The following is an 18,540-nucleotide window of genomic DNA, read 5'->3' as shown; positions in this document are numbered from 1 at the left end:
ACTGGTGGGGCCTCCCCATTAGAAGGGGGTAAGAGCAGTAAGGGGGTGAGGGAAGGACTAAATCTCCCCTCCGTGCATTCTGTGGTCTTAATTAAATTGATGTTTAATTCTCCCTTCCTCATACCTTGCATCCCCAATAAGAATCAGTCTCTTCTGACACCTATTACTATTTTTCTTTTTAAATCCTAATGTGATAGCTCAGTTGGTAGAGCATGATGCTCTTCATCTCAGGGTTGTGGGTTTGAGGACAAAAGAATTCCTGCATTGCAGGGGGTTGGACTAGATGACCCTCGTTGGTCCCTTCCGACTGTACGTTTCTATGATTCTATACAATCTTTCTAATGGTGCATTTCATGTTGTGTCTTCTTTGACCCTTCATTTCTGCCCTGGTGCAGGTAATTGACTCATATCCTTTTCCTGCTCTGATCTTGAAGGGATGTTGGGAGCATGCCATCTCGGAAGTGGTATTTTGCTGACATGTTGAACAGAGAAAGGATCAGATCAGGGCAGTACTCATTGTGGAATTAGACCCCATACTCCTTCCCTTGCCCCCTTCTCCATCTGTGCTTTTAGAGAGGAAGTGAGACGTGTTGCCCATGGGAATGATGAAGGCTGGTATTTATCATAAGAGAAATGTTTCACGCTATGCAAGGAAGTTAGTGGGGAATGACAGTAATGTACATCAAATTTAATTTTATTTCCGCAGCAATTGAATTTGCTTCCAGGTTAACTTGGTTTCCACTAAGCATAAGAGATTTGGAGGCTGTATCTGAATATTCTTCAGCAACATCTCCCTTTCTCATTTTTTCTGAAATGTCAGTATGCTGCAGGCTAACAAATACTGCCTCTTAATCTTACTGAGGAGCTAATGTAAGGCTGAGAAGCTGCTCAGAGTCCAATCTCATAGAAATCAGTAAACAGAACACTATAGGCTGAGAAGATGGATTCAAACTAATCCCTTGTCATGCTTAATTCCCTTCCATTGTTCAACTTGGATTAATGTAACACATTTAACCTATACTTCATAACCAATTTGGGTTGTTTCCTCCACCCACAATGTATTCATTTCCCTACACTCAAGAGTTGTGGGTAACATTTATCCACAGTTTTAAAACATGCAAATATAATTTAATATACGATTAACATATGCACAGACCATGGGTTGCAGGTATATTTGGTCTTCTCAAAACTGTTCACTTCTTCGAAAGACAGTCCCCTCTGTCTTTCTGTATCTCTTGATGCCATTGGCTGAGCTGCTTTGATGTTGCCTTGGGCTTTCACTGGTGATAGCAAATGGCCTCAGTAGCTGTTATTGACTTAGCTGCTGTGATGGAGAACTGGGAGGGATCTGGGTCAGGTAGCTGAATGCAAAGGGGAAATGAAAAGATCTTAGCATTTAAATTCTACGTTCAGCAAATTTAAACCACATATGGGCCTTGAATTATATGTTCTTGGTACAAATAATCCAGTTCATTGCAGAGCCTTACAGTGAACAGAGTCACCCAGCAGGTAGATGAAATCTTATGCTCAATAAAAACTCAAATCCCACAGATGTATGACCCTAAAACAGCGAATGTGTGAAGAGAATCGACATAGATCCAAAGAGCATGTCCAGTGAGATTTTTTGGGGGGTGGGTGGGATATTTTCTCTTTGAACAGAATTCCATGTTACAATCTCCTTTGGAAACTAAATGTGAACTAGAAGTTCAACATTGCTGTTGCCATGGCAAATGATTTGTGAGCTTCTTGTTTGCCGGCCATAGCCTTGGTCACATTTGCTTAGATCGATCTGTGCGGTGCTTGATACTGCTTGAATTCAGAATTGCTGTTCACTCACAAAAAGATGAAAGCTGTGAACAGTGAGCAACCTGGTATAAAACCCTGTTTTCATCTGAAAAAGTCAGCTGTCCCCTAAGGGAGTCCAGGCCTCCATCCCTGTTTTTGAATATCTCCGAGGCCGATTTTGGATCTCTTACAGAGAACTGTATAGAAATGATGAAATTAGCCTCTGTTGGATACACTTCACATGAGATAATTTCCTCCCAAATGAAGCTGGGAGTACACAAACTGTGCATTGTGATGTGTGTCGAACATATTGTCTATGCATGCTGAAATAGATAATTATACAAAGCAGTCTGCAGAGAACTCTTTGTTTCCAGCCAATAACTTCAGGTATTTCTGTTTCACTAGGGGGTGTTGTGTGCGTAAACAACAATGTCTTAGGCATCTACTTTCTGTCGCAGGAGGTGATGTTTCAAAAGTGCAGCAGGAAATACAGTGTATTTCTCTGCAATGTTGTTGTTGTTGGAATTTTGGAAACCACGGCTCTTGAGTACAACGAAAGACAAACATCTAACATGATAATAAGTGCACAAATGACACATAAACAACAAAGGATATATGACTTTCAAGAGTCAGTGCGTTAGATGAGAGAGATCCCTCTCCTACATGATTTATCTCACTTGAGGAATGAGCCTTTCTTGACCTGCCGATTTCATCTGTTAATATTTAACAAATTGGTGCCAGGTGGTAACCTGGTACATAGAGGATGGTACACTATTTGCTTAAACACGGGGAATGACACATGCCCTTTTGTCTTGTTGGTGCCTGGTACCAACAACTTAATATCCCCCTTTGAATGACTGGCGTTGAAGCTGCTCTTCTTTGAATTCGCGTCAGGAGTGACAGGCAGTTTCCTTTTGTGTACATAAGTGCCTAATTGTGCTCTCTTTACTTCTGAAGCTACTCATTTACTGTGCATGCTATAATTTTAAAGCGGCAGCTCACCCTTGCTTTCTACATACACCCTTCAAACAAATATAAAAATGCTGTAATATTTAATAAAGTTACTACATTTTACCGCCACATGAAAGGACGGTTCTGGAATAGTTGGTCTTGCCAGCTATGGCTTGGGCCACCAAACGTTCAGAGCACAATGGGCAGCATTCATTTAATGCAGCCCATCACCTCAAAGACTTCGCCCTTCTCCTCTGCCATGTTCCCTGTGCCCCTCCAGATTGTGGGGGTGGGTGGGCAGGAACAGCTTGTGGGAGGGAGAACGGGGTGGGGAGGATGATTGTTCTGTCTGGCAGTCTGTAACACTTGTGCAGATGGAACTTCCATAATAACGTGACGTTGAATTCCACCCTGAGATACTACTTTTGTAGTTATGGCTTCTCCCAAAGATTTCTGGAAGCTGTTAAGGGTGCTGAGAGTTGTTTGGAGACCCCTATTCCCCTCACAGAGCTTCTATTCTCGGTTCCCAGGGTTCCCTGGGAAGAGGGGTTGATTGGTAAACAACTCTGAGAATCGAATCTCCATGGTGGGCAAATTGCTTAACCCTGAGGGCCCTCTAGTCCAATCCCCTACAATGCAGGAATATACTTGCAGTCTGTGTGTGTAATGTGCAGTTGATGTGTCTTACAAGTGACCAAGGCTTTGCCAAGACAGTCATGGCACCCTTTTTGAACATCTCATCATTTTGGTATCCATAGTTATTTAAGCGCCTAACTGAAACAGCCGTACATGTACGTGCACACACACACACACACACACACACACAGTGCACAAGGATCGAGAAAAATGATTTCTCCCTCCTTTCCACTAATTACTAATTAGTGGATTACTAATTCCCGCTTCCATCTACATAGATTCTTGGTTAGTCATTGCCCTCTTTTAATGAAAGCCATTGATTTTTCAGAAAACACTCTAGAAATAATTATGATACCAATACCACCACCGTTAACTTCTTGCTCTCTTTTGCCAAAAGACTACAAAGGACTGCATAAGCAATATTTTGAGGAATATTTATTCCTCTGCTTATTTCTACATTGCTTTTTTAAAAAAACCTGACTACTAGTCATGATGGCTGAGCTCTACCTCTACAAATGCTTCTGAATGACAGTGGCTGGAAGTCCTGGGAGGGGAGATGACTCTTGCGCTCATGTTCTGTTGTCCTGGTTTCTCTCGGGCATCTGGTTGACCACTGTGAGAACAGGATTCTGGACTAGATGGGCCATTGGCCAGATCCAGCAGGCTACTCTTATGTTCTTAACTACCAAAGCTTTCCATTCAGTTACTTAATGGCTCAAATTATTTGTGGATTTAAGCCTTGACTATTTTGTGTGTTTTTTGTTTTTTTAATATATAATTTTTATTAGTTTTTCAACATATCATTTTCAACAGTAATTAAATATACTTTCATTTTTTTACTTCCATCAATCACATCTGAAAATTTTCCAATCTATTCACTAAATATACATTTCTTACTTCTACAATTACGTTTAATTTATAACTAATATCTCTATTCTTTCTCTACTTTGCAATGCTTCATACATTTCTCCTTACAAAACTTCTTGTAGTCCTACTAGGGTAATTTGTTGATTACAGTTGCTCTTCAAATAGGTCGTATATTTCTTCCAATCTTCTGTAAATCTTTGGTCCCGCGGGTTTCAAATCCTTCCTGTCGTTTTATCTAATTCTGCATAGTCCATTAATTTTGCCTGCCATTCTTCTTTCGTCGGAATTTTTTCTTAGCCTCGACTATTTTGATTAACCTTCACTACTGAACTGTGACCTAAGATGATGTTCAGGTCTGTAGTGCGTTCCTTCAGCAAACCAGATGCCTGAGAGCCAAATTACCCAGCTAATAAGCAGCAAATGGCACAGTGCAACTAATGTAAATTTTATCTTTGTTCATGTTTCCTGGTTTATATATACACTCATAGACACCCCGTCCCTGCTCTGCCCTCCACCCAGGCAAACAAGCGTCACTGTCAGAATCCAGGGTCACATTGTATAGTATTTCTGCCCCCACCAAAAACACACTTTTCTTTTTTTGCAGTTTCCAATCCAGATTATTTTCTTCTTCCAGGAGTTGGCAGAACTTGGCAAACGAGGCTTCTATGAAGGCCGTGTGGCCAAAGCTGTTGTGGATGTTATTCAGAGCAATGGTGGAGTGATGGATTTGGAGGACCTGAAAAGCCACGCCACTGAAGAAGTCAAACCTATTGTCACAAATTACAAGGTAAGGCGGTTGCTGCAATGTTCCAAAATGAATGGAGTTTGTAGAATTAATCACGGGCAACTAGAGCACAGACTTGTGAGTCCCTAACAGAGATATTGGTGAAACTTGGATACACGCTACCTAGATACAGTGAGCTCAGAGTCTCAGAGGCTTGTAATAATAATAATAATAATAATAATAATAATAATAATAATAATAATTTATTTATACCCCACCCATTTGGCTGAGTTTCCCCAGCCACTCTGGGCGGCTCCCAATCAGGTGCTAAGAGCAGTAGAGCCTTAAATATTAAAAACTTCCCTGAACAAGGCTGCCTTCAGATGTCTTTTAAAGATAGGATAGCTGCTTATTTCCTTCACATCTGAAGGGAGGGTGTAATGCTCTCTTCAGTGTGATAATTAGGAACTCTGAATTCTTCTCCAAGTTTCAATCTGAACCATAGAAGTATTCCTGTTTTGCTGTCCAACCTCACACTGGAAATGCCCATCTTAAAACACACACACACACCTTACAACTGCTACTTGAGCCTAAGTTTCCTTATTTAAAAAAAGAATCAGGCTCTAGCAGCCTTCATAACAAAGCATCCCATAACTAGGGAACAATGGCTGAGAAGCCTCTGTTCCATTCCCCAGTGCATCTGAAAGTACCTTTTAACAAGCTTTGAGCCGTTGATCTCTAATGCTTATATTAAAAATTGGACACAGCTGAATTCTTCCAGTAATGGAAGAATTGGGAGTATCCACTACAACGGTGGTCCAGCTTTTGCATTCTCTGTCCCTCCCACAGAATTTTCTGTGAACAGGAATGCCTTTTTACTCAATGTGTTTCTCTTTATACTTCAAAGCGGTACTTTCCAGTGGCACAGCCAAGGTTGGAAAGAAAATGGGGTTTCCTTGCCAGGTCATTCTTGGGATTTCCTCCCTCCCCTTTGTTTTGTAGCCTCTGTTTTTTTTCATCCTGTAATTTTCATACGGTAATAAAATTGCCTGGCAGACTCTTACCTTGCTCCCAGACCCACCCATGCCATGAATACAGGCTCTCAAAACTGAACATGGCTGCGGTTGTTTCCTTTGAAAATAATGAGAAATACATTGAGGGGTGTCCAGTTTTTTTGAGGGAATGTGTGCAGAGAGTGAGAGAGAAGAGGTCAATTGAAGTGTTTGTGAGAGGTGGACTTAAACACTAATTTGTGTCTCTAACATATTGGGCTCATGATTGAAATATCTGATGAGGTGGTTACTTTCTTTACTACATTAAATTGAACAAATTCAATTTAAGTGCCATATAATCTGGTGGCATACCATGTGAATTTTGTCCCTCTTTTTTCTAGTCAGTAGGTAATATGAAGGCACCCAGGGCTTGTTGACTGAATCACAGGTCTGTTAAAATTCATGGTACTTCCCAGAGAGCTAGGCCTCTGAAATGTGGTTCATACAGACAACCTGTTTACTTCACTTCCCTCTCAATTTGCTTATGTGGAGCTTAGACTAAGTCCTGTCCTTGTTAAGCATTTGTTCTGATTTGTTTTCAGGGAGTTATATGATAAGAACGTTCGTCTTGAATACATCTTGATTTGCTTGTGCAGTAGTTATACACCCCCTGTTAATCATCTGTTCATCTGCTTTTCAGCATATTTTCCCATCACTTTCCTAACTGCAAAGGGTTCATTTTTTATAAAGGGGATTTGCTTCTGTGCAAGGGCAACAGATCCACTTAGTTGCACAAGCCTAAATTTCCAGTACTTGTGTGAATCCTTACCACAAAATACTGTCTGGGAGTGACCATGATCCAAGGCACCCCAATTACAAAAAAGAAAGGTTTGGATTATTTTACATTTGTACATCCTAAAATGCAAAGGAAACAAGTTCGCATTATACTGAAGCCCTTTCACTATTGCAAAACTCCTTTGAAAGGCAGCCATTTGCACTGGAGAGAGGGTGGGAAGGAGAAGACAAGCTGAATTGGAATAGAGAAAGGAAACCAATGCTTAACTTTTCCTCTGGGAATTATCACCCCCCCCCCAAAGAAACATCTTCCCTCGCTAGCTGCTAGATTTGGGAGAAAGCCAAATTTCAGTAGCAGCTACCAATAGAAACATGTACTTCCCCACTGCAAGCTTAATTAGTTAGTTCTATAGATGCTCTGCACTAGGAGGGAGGGAGAATTTCAATTCTGTTCACATTTAAAGTCAAACCCGCACTTTCCAAAAGAAGATGCAAAGCTATCCTTTGACATTTTCACTTATTCAGATTTTGCGATGCAGTTCTCCAACCAAGCAGTGTTTACAAAAAAATCATATATTAAAGGGAAATGCACATGAAATGTAAACATTGGGGAAAATAATATAAAAAAAGCATTATACAGTATTTGGAAAGTTGCTTCCAAAAATGTGAAATTAGTTGTATATTAGTTAAAACTGCAGACAGAGAGAAATTTATGAGAAAAGTGCACCAAAATGCCAATGAATTTTTAAAAAACAAAACAAAACACCAAATTGCTGCAAAAATGTGGAAAACTGGTTGATGCTTGCTGTTGAAATTGAAATAAATTGGTATAGTCCAAGGCAACCCACTTAAGTGAAATGTTGAGTTCAATGGGTCTTTACTCCCCAATAGGTTTGTAGTAGATGATTGCAATCTAAAACTCCTGTAGTATTCAGAAGCTGGTGTTTAACCCTCTTCAAGCCTCTACCTGGTTGTTAAGAAGTCCATCTCTTAACACACAGCACAGGTGAGCGGTGGTATGGAAAGAGATCATGAATCAAACAAGAGATGTTTGCACATAGACATACATCACTGAGTGGCAAAACCTCTGGAACCCCTTTCTGACTGGGTAGCGGGGAAAGGAGAGAGATTGCAATCCAGCATTTATATAGCCTGGTCAAAGCTCTTCACACTGCAAGTAAAACGTCATCAGGTATGGATACCTGTGTGTCACTCACAAGTGTGTCACTCACAAATAATGTCAGGGCAGTTCTGAGAGTGTCTGTGCCTGAGGAACTTGTGATGCCAGAGTTCCCACATAAGAAAAGGAGAAGCTCAGATACCATATTATTTGTGAAGGTGTGTCACGTTTTGCACTCGTGCCATTTCAGTACTGCTAATAATAGTACCTTTCTAAGCCCATAGTTACTAATAAACCTATTAGTCATGTTGGATGTGTACACACACACAGAGAGAGAACAATGAGTAATGTGTTTAAACAAAGAAGCAAAAGTTAAATATACATGAGTTATTTATGTATCTTCACTCAGACCCATAGTCTTTCTAAAATCTTGTGTCATTGCTTTTACTCTAGTTAAGTATTTCTGAAACTTTTTTTAAAAGATATAGTAGGAATGTAGGAAGCTGCTGTATGCTGAGTCAGGCCATTGATCTGCTTTTGTCAACTCTGACTGGTAGCAGTAGATTTCAGTTCTGGGGCAGAATTTGAACCTGGGTCTCTTCTTCATGCAAAACAGATGCTTGATCACGGAACTATGACTTTCCCCTTATTGTTCTCCACCAGCAAATATACTATGCGTATGGAATGGTCTGGAATTGGTTTTTTAGCTTTAAGAATTGGATGTAGATGAGGGCAGTTGTTATAAGAAAGCATTTGTGTGGTGACGGTATGGGAGCAAATCAAACTTATTTAAAATAGTATATAGTCAAACCTTGGATGTCGAACATAATCCGTTCTGGAAGGCTGTTCAGCTTCCGAAATGTTCGACAACTGGGGTGCGGCTTCTCATTGGTTGCAAGAGCTTCTTGCACTCAAGAGGAAGCCGTGTCAGACGTTTGGGTTCCAAAAAACGGTTGAAAACCGGATCATTTACTTCTGGGTTTTCGGCATGCGGGAGCCAAAACATATGATAACGGAAGCATTCGGGAACCGAGGTTTGAACCACTGGATACTTAAGTGAAGTTGCTTGCCAAATTACAGAAGTCACCTCTGATATATGCTACTGCATTCACATACATTTAAATCATCCCCCACAAAAAAAAAAGAATTCTGAGAACAGTCAATGATCCTTCACAGAGCTACAACTCCCAGCACCCTTGTTGTTGTTGTTTAGTCATTTAGTCATGTCCAACTCTTCGTGACCCCATGGACCAGAGCACGCCAGGAACTCCTGTCTTCCATTGCCTCCCGCAGTTTGGTCAGACTCATGCTGGTAGCTTCGAGAACACTGTCCAGCCATCTTGTCCTCTGTCGTCACCTTCTTCTTGTGCCCTCACCAGTGGCGTAGCGTGGGTTGTCAGCACCCGGGGCAAGGCAAGTAATTTGCGCCCCCTAACCTGTGGATTTGCACCCCCTAACCCCCAGATGTTGTGCCCAGTGTGTCCGGCCCCCCTGCACCCCCCACACTACGCCACTGGCCCTCACTCTTTCCCAACATCAGGGTCTTTTCCAGGGAGTCTTCTCATGAGGTGGCCAAAGTATTGGAGCCTCAGCTTCAGGATCTGTCCTTGCAGTGAGCACTCAGGGCTGATTTCCTTAAGAATGGATAGGTTTGATCTTCTTGCAGTCCATGGGACTGCACCATAATTTAAAAGCATTCTTAACAAACTTTAAATGCACGGTGCTTTAAATGTTTTGTGCATACACAGTTTTGGTCTTGATTCAGCAATGCAGGAAAGACTTTTATACTGAAAATCATCAGTGTCTTGCATGGAAAGTTTTCCTTTTCTTTATTGTTCCTTTTCTGGTGTTCAGTGTGTGAGAGGTAACCACTATTTCTTCTCCAGGGTCTGAATGTATGGGAGATCCCTCCGAATGGGCAAGGAATAACAGCGCTATTAGCTCTGAACATTTTAGAAAATTTCAGCTTGAAAGGTATGACCAGCATCTAAAAAAAAAGTCCTATTACTTCTTGGGAAGGGGAAGAAACATTCCAATTGTTTCAGCTTTAGGAGAAGAAAAGCCTCCATTCGAAACTAAAGCTACTGTTAGTCACTGCACTAATTGTTAATTGTTGTTGTTTTTTAAATTGCAGGTGACTTTACCTTTTTTTATGTACCAAAATAAATAACAGGGTAGGAAGTGTGAATGTTTTCTGTTCACTCTGCATCACCATTTTGTCTCAAGACACTTTTAGCTGAGCAATCCAAACTCTGCAAATTTGTCACACAATAGCCCTCAAACAATTGTTTCCAGTGTATGCCCTCTAGCTTGAAGCGCTGGCTGCTGGAAGAGTCCCGGGGCCTTGGAGGTGGCATTGCTCAGGAGCACATGAGATGAAACATGTTCAGGTTGCAGAAAGGAGACTGGCTTGGGGAGGAAAAGGAGTGGGGGGGGCAGGGGGAGGGAGGGAGAGCAAGGCAGCAGTTGTGTACACACTCACATTTACTCTTCACATGACATTTGCCACAATCCACATCTATCCTGCAGTTTCTTGAGGAATACTGCGTTTTGATGTGTTCTATTAGATTTCAAAACCCGCGTGAACAGACAGTGGACGACTTGGAGGCACATCCAGCCAAACTGATATGCACGACAATGTGCAGAGGTGATTAGAAACACAGGTGACAAAATGGCCTCACTGCATTTTAAACCAATAATGTGTACATAGCCAAATGTGGGTGGTGAAGGAGGAAGAGAATAGAGGCAGAAAAAAAGTTATATTTCTCCCTTTGGCGCACTCCACATACTGCAATTTCTCTTAGGCCCCTATATCTAGAACATAATCTGTGAATGAATTCAATGCAATTATTACTTGTGTAGTCAATTGTAGTTTTCTTGGGTGAGTTGATTCTTTTGACCTGATGCTTGTGCTGGTTTACTTTTCTAGAAATGGGCCATAATACTGCTCACTATTTGCACATCCTCATCGAAGCTGTCAAAGTTAGCTTTGCCGATACTTTATGGTTCTGTGCAGATCCTGAAAAGGTAGCTGTACCCACAACAAAGCTCCTTTCCAAACCTTATGCCAGAGACCGTTCGAAGCTGATAGATTTACAGAGGTAAGGGGTCATCTCTTGACTGCTTGTATTTATTTCTTACTGCATTTATCTTCCACCTCCCTTCCAAGGCTCTCAAGGTGACTTAAATGGCTCTACCCTCACAACTACTCAGTGAGGTAACTTCAGCTGAGGGTTGGTGACTGGCCCAGTGTTATCCAGTGAGCTTCATGACTGAGCCGGGATTTGAATGCTGGTCTCCACGGTCAGAATCCGAAGCTGTAACCTGTGTACTTCTATAGTGTTCTGATCCTGAAATATGGAACAGTTGTTTTCTTTGGCCTTGGCTTTCTTTCAAAGTAGCTGCTGTCTTCTTGATGTTTACACATCAGATTATAGCCCTCTTTTATTTGCAGTGGCCAGGATCCAAAGAGTTAGTTCAGGCATTTGGGCACGCCCAATGGGATTTTTGACATTTTTCTTTGAACAGCAGGCTGCAACACAATATCAAAAGCTTGCTTTTGAAAACCCGTTCAGTTTGAAAGTGGCTTTTGTGGAATGGGGCACTCGAGCCCAAACTTTTGTAAGCATCCAAAAATAGTTGCACAGTTCTTTGGACCCCAGCCTATGAAGTCATGGCGATGCATTACCTAGTTTGGGTGAGGCATTCAGGCGAAAGATAAATTATTACAGTGGTACCTCGCAAGACGAATGTCTCGCAAGATGAAAAACGCGCAAGACGAAAGAGTTTTCCGTTTTTTGAGTCGTTCCGCAAGACGAATTTCCCTATGGGCTTGCTTCGCAAGACGAAACGTCTTGCGAGTTCTTGCGAGTTTGTTTCCTTTTTCTTAAAGCCGCTAAGCCGTTAATAGCTGCTAAGCCGCTAAGCCGCTAATAGCCGCTAAGCCACTAATAGCTGTGCTGCGCAAGATGAAAAAACCGCAAGACGAAGAGACTCGCGGAACGGATTAATTTCGTCTTGCGAGGCACCACTGTATAGGAGAGCCTGACAAAAACTGCAGAAGGCTTGTGGGCATTTGTTTATTTGTATGGAAGCAAGTGGAAGTGTGTATGTATGTGTGAGGGGAGAATTGCTTCTGATCGGGGTTCAATCCTGCTATTTATTACCTCCCAACTGGTGCATTCCACTCTAAATACCACCATTTTCCCTTTCCAACCAACACTCAACATTCTGTGGTTATTTCACAGAGTTATTTCACATGCACTATCTTCATTGGCTATTTGGGGTTTTATGCCTCTTCTAGGTCATTTCTTTTCTTTACTTCTTCCATGAAGCATACGAAAACCTATTTCTTGCTTCTCAGTGACCCTGGCTACATAAATATTGGCACTCTCCACTTGGGTATGCTGTTGCAGGGAGGAATGCCTATTCAGAAATCCATGCAAAAAATGTTGCTAGGATGGTATCCCAACGCAGGGCTCAAACCCACGACCCTGAAATTAATGTTAGATAAACAAACTTCTCATGGTTGTAAATTGGTGAGCCTTCATGCCCACAACACGAAGGTGGAATCTACACACATATAAAAAAAGTTCAGAAAATTTTATATATAGTGATTTAAAAAATACATTGAATTTTCCATAAGGCTCACCATTGCCATCTAGTGTCACATTGTATATTGCACGTAAAACACACTTAAAATGTTTTATTTGCAGCTGTATAGCTAAGTCCCGCCATGTCTTCAATCATATACTTAGAAAACAACAGGCCTTGAAAACCCAAGGGACTAAGTACCTAGAGTAGGGCATACCTGATTATATGTATGTGGCATTTTTAAAGTACCCATGTGCGTTAGCCTCCTATTGTGTACTTTAGATAAAAATGTTTGTTTAAATTTGTTGGCAGCGTTGTGTTTGGGTTTCACCTCATAAAATAATGCAGTAACCCCTTATTTGATCGGGTATTACCTGACCATAAAAAGACTTACAGGCACTGTGCCTTTCCTGTGTCGCTTTTGCCTTATCTTTCTGTGACATGCTATTTGCTGTTTCAGCTGAACATTACCAGGGGGAGGGAGCAGGGAACTTCACTAGGAACTTGATGCAAGGCTGCCTGTGAGTGAAGCTACAGTCTCTATCCTACTAACGTAAAACTTGCATGGTCACAGGCGTTACTGCATCTGGGCTCATTAAGAAAGTAAGAAGAAGCATCCTCCGTTCTCACAAAGGCCAACCAGATGCTCAAAAGAGAAGCCCACAAACGTGACATGAGTACAACAGGATGTGCACTTTATAAATAAGCACACCTTGTTTAACCCATCTTACAGGCGAACTCCCCACTTGTGGAGGGGTTAATGTTCTGGGCCCCCATATGCATAAGTAAAATTATGTGAAATGGGGAGCACCCTCTAAACATGTCCCCTGTTGCTGTGTCTTCAGTCCAAACCAAAATGGAAGCTCTGGGGCCAGCTGGAGGCAGCACAAGGAAGTGGCGGCTGCGGCTGCGCTACCCCAGATGTCAGCTCTTAGGTAGGGAGGCTGAGCAACTGAAACAAAGCCCTGCTGCTCCTTCAGTCTTTTGGGGGCTTCCTCCACCCTCACTGACATCCTCTTTGGGCTCTGGGGAGAGTCTTCTCAGAAAAAACCCCTATCAGATATTTGGGTTTGTGACTGTTTTTTTCTGTGTGAAGTTATTGAGTTGTTGTTTCCTTCAGGGCAACTGCCAAATATAATCAAGGAAATCCTTTCCCGGTTGGAAGTGACACTGTTTACTTCACAGTGGTGGATACCCAAGGCAATGCGTGCTCTTTCATTAACAGCAACTATATGGGATTTGGCACAGGGCTGGTACCAGATGGCTGCGGATTTACATTACAAGTGAGAAAATACTTTCAAGCGTGTGTGCATGCGTGTACACACGTGTGGAGAGCGGGAATGGAAAGATCTGTCACTTTTGCTTCTCCCCCTCTTAAATTCAGTTCTCCACATGTTGCAGCAAACTGCAAATATTTTTTTAATGATCTTCATGAAAATTCATGAGCATTTTAACATGAATTTCTCATAATAATAATAAACACATTTTTATATGCTGTTTCGTCTAATGTACACATGTTTGCAAGCAATTTCCCCTAATACCATGCACTTTGTATGTAATTTTTACTAATACACATTTGCCCCTGATGCAGTGGTACCTCGGGTTACGAACTTAATTCGTTCTTAACCCGAGGTGCACATTGCCTACACTGGCCTCCCACGGGCCTGGAAGCAGATTGCGTTCGTATTCCAGGGCAAAGTTCGCAACCCGGGACACCTACTTCCGGGTTTGTGGAGTCCGTAACCCAAAGCGTTTGTAAGCAGGACTGTTCATAACCTGAGGTACAACCATATATGCATTTTAAATATTGTTTGATTAGAGAGCTGCATTGAAAAATAGGGATGAGTGCAAATATCAAACAATAGCTGTGTTTCGGTTTGCACATTGTTTCAGAAAGTACAAAGTAGCTAGATTCATCTTGAGATAAAAATTGAAATGAATTTCTCCTCCATCCATAGTGGAGAGAGAGAGAAGATTGCTTTAATATTAATTGGCACACAGTGCTATCCAGTATATAATATTGCTATTTCATATCCTGGTTGGCTTTAAAATGTTATTTACATTAAATTAAATCAGATCAGATCAGATCTTGTTATAATAAGTAGAATATGGGAAGGGTTGTCCCTACATTAATGGAGGGAGTCATTTATCTATTTGCTGTGCAGTAGTTTGGGGAGGTATATTTACCTAGGAGGTTACACTAGGGAGGTGGTTCAAAGTTTGGCGATTTTTCACCTTAATTTAAAAACTGTCTATTTGGTATATTTTGCAGTAGTGTCTGCATAATTTGTAACTGGCTGCTATTTTACCAGTGTATGTAGGTTTATTTTGCTATTGCCTTTATTAACAGCCTTAGGTAATTACATAAATTGTTAGGGAATTGTCCTGTTAATGCCCACGGGGCAGTTTTGCCAACCTCTGCCTTTTACTGTATTGACTTGTTTTTTTAGAACAGAGGAGCCAATTTTTCACTACAGCCTGGTCACCCAAACTGCTTGGCACCTAGGAAGAGGCCATATCACACAATTATACCCGCTCTGGCTACTGATGCTGATTCAGGGGAGCTTCTGTGCTCCTTTGGAGTAATGGGTGGATTCATGCAGCCACAAGGGCATGTTCAGGTGAGCCTCTGCATCTTTCAACTACTTCTCTGTAAGTCTGTCATTTGCAAACCCCACAGAAGATCCTTTGCAGTCCAACTGCAGAATCAATAATTAAGACGCGTGTTTGCAAACGTTTAGAATTCATGTGTTTGAGGCTGTTTCAGGGTTTGGGGTTTGCTTGGTGGTGGTTGTTTTTTTTACATTGGCTTGCCCGACTGTATGCCTTCCTCTCCACCGGGCGCACCTGTCTCACCTCTGAGACCTGTACCTGGGTATGCAGTAATACCTGAATACAGCATATCTGGCATAAAATCCAGTGAACTTCACAATCGACATCCTAGATGAAGTCAGCTGCATGATCTGGGTGTACTCGTGTTCGATTTCATGCAATTGTGCCCTACTGAAACATGATGCCAATGAATGGGCATCTGTCTTGTTGAAGAGGGCAAGTCTTCTGTTGCCCTCTTCCCCCATGATTGGGTGCGTGTATCGTCTGATCCAGCTTGCAGTGCTGCTTCAGTACGGTGAAACCATCTTTGTTTTTCATAATGAAGATAAAATATTACTCATCTTCAGTTGCTTTGTCAGTCATGTTGTGATTTCCATCATTTATGTGAAGATATTCAAAAAAACCTATTTTGCCCAGGCTGTTGCTGCTCTGTGAATTGATGACTTCCTAAGGATGTATCAAATTTATGTAAGAAGCTTGTCTTTCCTTGTTCATCTTATCCCGTTCTGTATCCCTTCTAGGTACTGCTCAACATGTTGGAATTTGGAATGAATCCACAACAGGCTTTGGATGTGCCTCGTTTTTGTGTCGAATATGACAAAAAGGGTAAGACATGTTGGCCTCTTGAGTGAGATGGGCGCACAACCCCAGAGTCTGTCAAGACTGGCCCGTACGGGCAGGGGTACCTTTACCTTTACTTTAACGAGCATACAGACACCGTACAACCTCATCTTATTTTAATAGCTGTGGGAAATCTTAAAATATGTAGTTCATTAGATGCAGGAACACAGGGAAGTGCCTTATTCTGCATCTAGTTTGGTACAAATATGGACAGAGATGCAACAAATAACAAATGTCACACTAAGGTCTTTCTTTCTTTCTTTCTTTCTTTCTTTCTTTCTTTCTTTCTTTCTTTCTTTCTTTCTCACACATAGATACATTTCTTTTTTTGCAACCTGTGGAAATGGGTTGGAATATTCTTTTTGCCTTTCAAGGGATCATGATTTAGATCAGGCTTCCTCAAACTTGGTCCTCCAGATGTTTTGAGACTACAATTCCCATCATCCCTGACCACTGGTCCTGCTAGCTAGGGATCATGGGAGTTGTAGGCCAAAAACATCTGGAGGGCTGAGGTTGAGGAAGCCTGATTTAGAGCTATGAATTAATGCTTTCGTTCAATCCAAGTCATTTGGGTTGAATGGCATTTATGAAATTGATTAGTATTCCTGCAGTATTGCATGTCCAGTTAAATCCATGAATGCATTTCTTTTACACAGTGGATGCATGGCTCGTGTCCTTGGAAGATGGCATCCCTCAGCACATCACAGAAGCACTGATAGCCAAGGGTCATACGGTTGTGGCACCCGTAACTGGACACAACAGGAGCATGTTTGGACGGGGCCAAATTATCACCAAAGGAGACTGGTGGAGGGACTGGAGAATCCTACCTTCTTCTAGCAATGTATTCTGGGCAGGGTCTGATCCCCGAGCTGATGGCTGTGCATTAGGATATTAGCACGGAAGAAAGAATTAGCTGTGTTTTAAGTGGATTTAAAAAAATCAATGTCCAAATCGAAACTCAAATCTGAAAGGGTATAAACAATGACAATATGGGCAAGGGGAAAATGGATCAAAATCGGCTTGAGCCATAGCTTGGTAACAGAGCAAATTCTTTGCATGTAGAGAGCCAGTGTGATGCAGTGGTTAAGAGTGGTAGACTCGTAATCTGGGGAACTGGGTTCGCGTCTCTGCTCCTCCACATGCAGCTGCTGGGTGACCTTGGGCTAGTCACACTTCTTTGAAGTCTCTCAGCCCCACTCACCTCACAGAGTGTTTGTTGTGGGGGAGGAAGGGAAAGGAGATTGTTAGCCGCTTTGAGACTCCTTTGGGTAGTGATAAAGCGGGATATCAAAAACAAACTCCTCCTCCTCCTCTTCTACTTCTTCTTCTCAGGGATAGTCAGAGGCATTTCTACCTGTGACTGTGGAAGAGGGTTCTGCTGCCAATCAAGTTGGATGAAGGGTGGGGGATGTAGCCAAGGTCTGCATTCCCTTATAGGCAGCCTTCCAGGGGAGCTGATTGGCCAGAGGCCAAAGTGCTATGGACGGGACTCCTACAGGTGCCTATATTCCTGCTCTCAGTCACACAGCTCTGCAACCAGGGCTGCTCCTACCATTAGGCAAACAGAGGCATGGTTGGCATGGGTGGCAGTGAATTGCTGACCCCCCCCCCGCCGTCCCATCACCTGGCTGTGCTGCTGCCTGCCCACCTTCTCCCTAGCTCCAGGAAGGGCCAAAAGATTGTCCTTCCTGCAGAACAAAGCACTTTGGGCAGGCAGGCTATGAAAGTACCTGTTCTGACACGGTTTGCTCTGGCAGCTAAAAACGATGCCTAAAATTAGGGCAGAAAGTTTAGTGTTATTGTTGTTGTTTTTTTACAATAGTCCCGAGTTTTGCCTTCGTGGCAAGTGTGTAAACTTTTTAATAAAGACAGGAGGAAGGGCAGTCGATACCAACGTTATTAACACGGACTGGTAATTTATTCTCCCGACCTCTTAAACTTTTCAAAATCATGCTTAAAGCTTATATGTATTTCATAGAATCATAGAGGTGGAAGGGACCCCAAGGGTCATCTAGTCCAACCCCCTGCAATGCAGGAATCACAATTAAAGCATCCATGACAGATGGCCATCCAGCCTCTCCAGTGAAGGACAGTTCACAACCTCCTGAGGGAGTCCTACACTGTCATGCACTACTCATGCACTTCTATTGCATTTTGATACAATTTTGGTATTGTCGATTATTACACAGCCCTCCTTGTTTTGTTCTGTTTTAACTTAATGAATTTTAATATCTAAGGAACATCCAATCAGTCAAAAAATAATAATAATGAATCTGCTACAAAACCTTTCTGCATTGATTTGTCCATGATTCTTAACGCAACCTTTCTGTTTCATAGCATGTTTTGGCACAATTGTTACTTAATAAAGAACGTTCTATTAATAGTGCTGCGTGTATCTAGCTATTATTGCAATAAGCAGTTTGTTGTCCTTGTGTGGATGACAACAACGGAGTGGCTTAACCAGCTTTGTGCAGCCACAGGAGTGTGGGGCCTGAAATTCTCAAGCAGCAGCAACCATCCACAGTAGGAACCTTCCCCCAAACCATAATAATAATAATATAATTAAGTATTCCCATGTCTGAAGGCACACGGTGCAAAAATTTTGTTGAAACTAAGCAGTGTCA

The 18,540-nt window shown here is 42.0% G+C and overlaps 1 protein-coding gene across 5 annotated transcripts in view; it reads left to right on the top strand.

Moving 5' to 3' along the window:
• LOC309342156 (glutathione hydrolase-like YwrD proenzyme) overlaps positions 1-18,302 on the top strand; it is a 28,433-nt gene extending 10,131 nt beyond the window's left edge. For 4 of the 5 annotated variants that reach the window (XM_081862452.1, XM_081862450.1, XM_081862453.1 and 1 more), the window contains 7 exons: positions 4,844-5,026; positions 9,757-9,844; positions 10,800-10,971; positions 13,584-13,746; positions 14,914-15,084; positions 15,817-15,901; positions 16,573-18,302. In XM_081862452.1, the coding sequence (XP_081718578.1) occupies positions 4,844-5,026; positions 9,757-9,844; positions 10,800-10,971; positions 13,584-13,746; positions 14,914-15,084; positions 15,817-15,901; positions 16,573-16,811 (1,101 nt within the window). In that variant the 3' untranslated portion in view covers positions 16,812-18,302. The remainder of the gene's footprint in view (positions 1-4,843; positions 5,027-9,756; positions 9,845-10,799; positions 10,972-13,583; positions 13,747-14,913; positions 15,085-15,816; positions 15,902-16,572) is intronic. The other variant, XM_081862451.1, reaches the window with a different exon arrangement.
• Positions 18,303-18,540: the final 238 nt, after the last annotated feature.

Source organism: Podarcis erhardii, assembly GCF_964252035.2.
Source record: "Podarcis erhardii genome assembly, chromosome: 5".
Lineage (NCBI taxonomy): Eukaryota > Metazoa > Chordata > Lepidosauria > Squamata > Lacertidae > Podarcis > Podarcis erhardii.
Note: the sequence above shows the minus strand (reverse complement) of the source record. Positions and strands in the feature narration are given on the sequence as shown.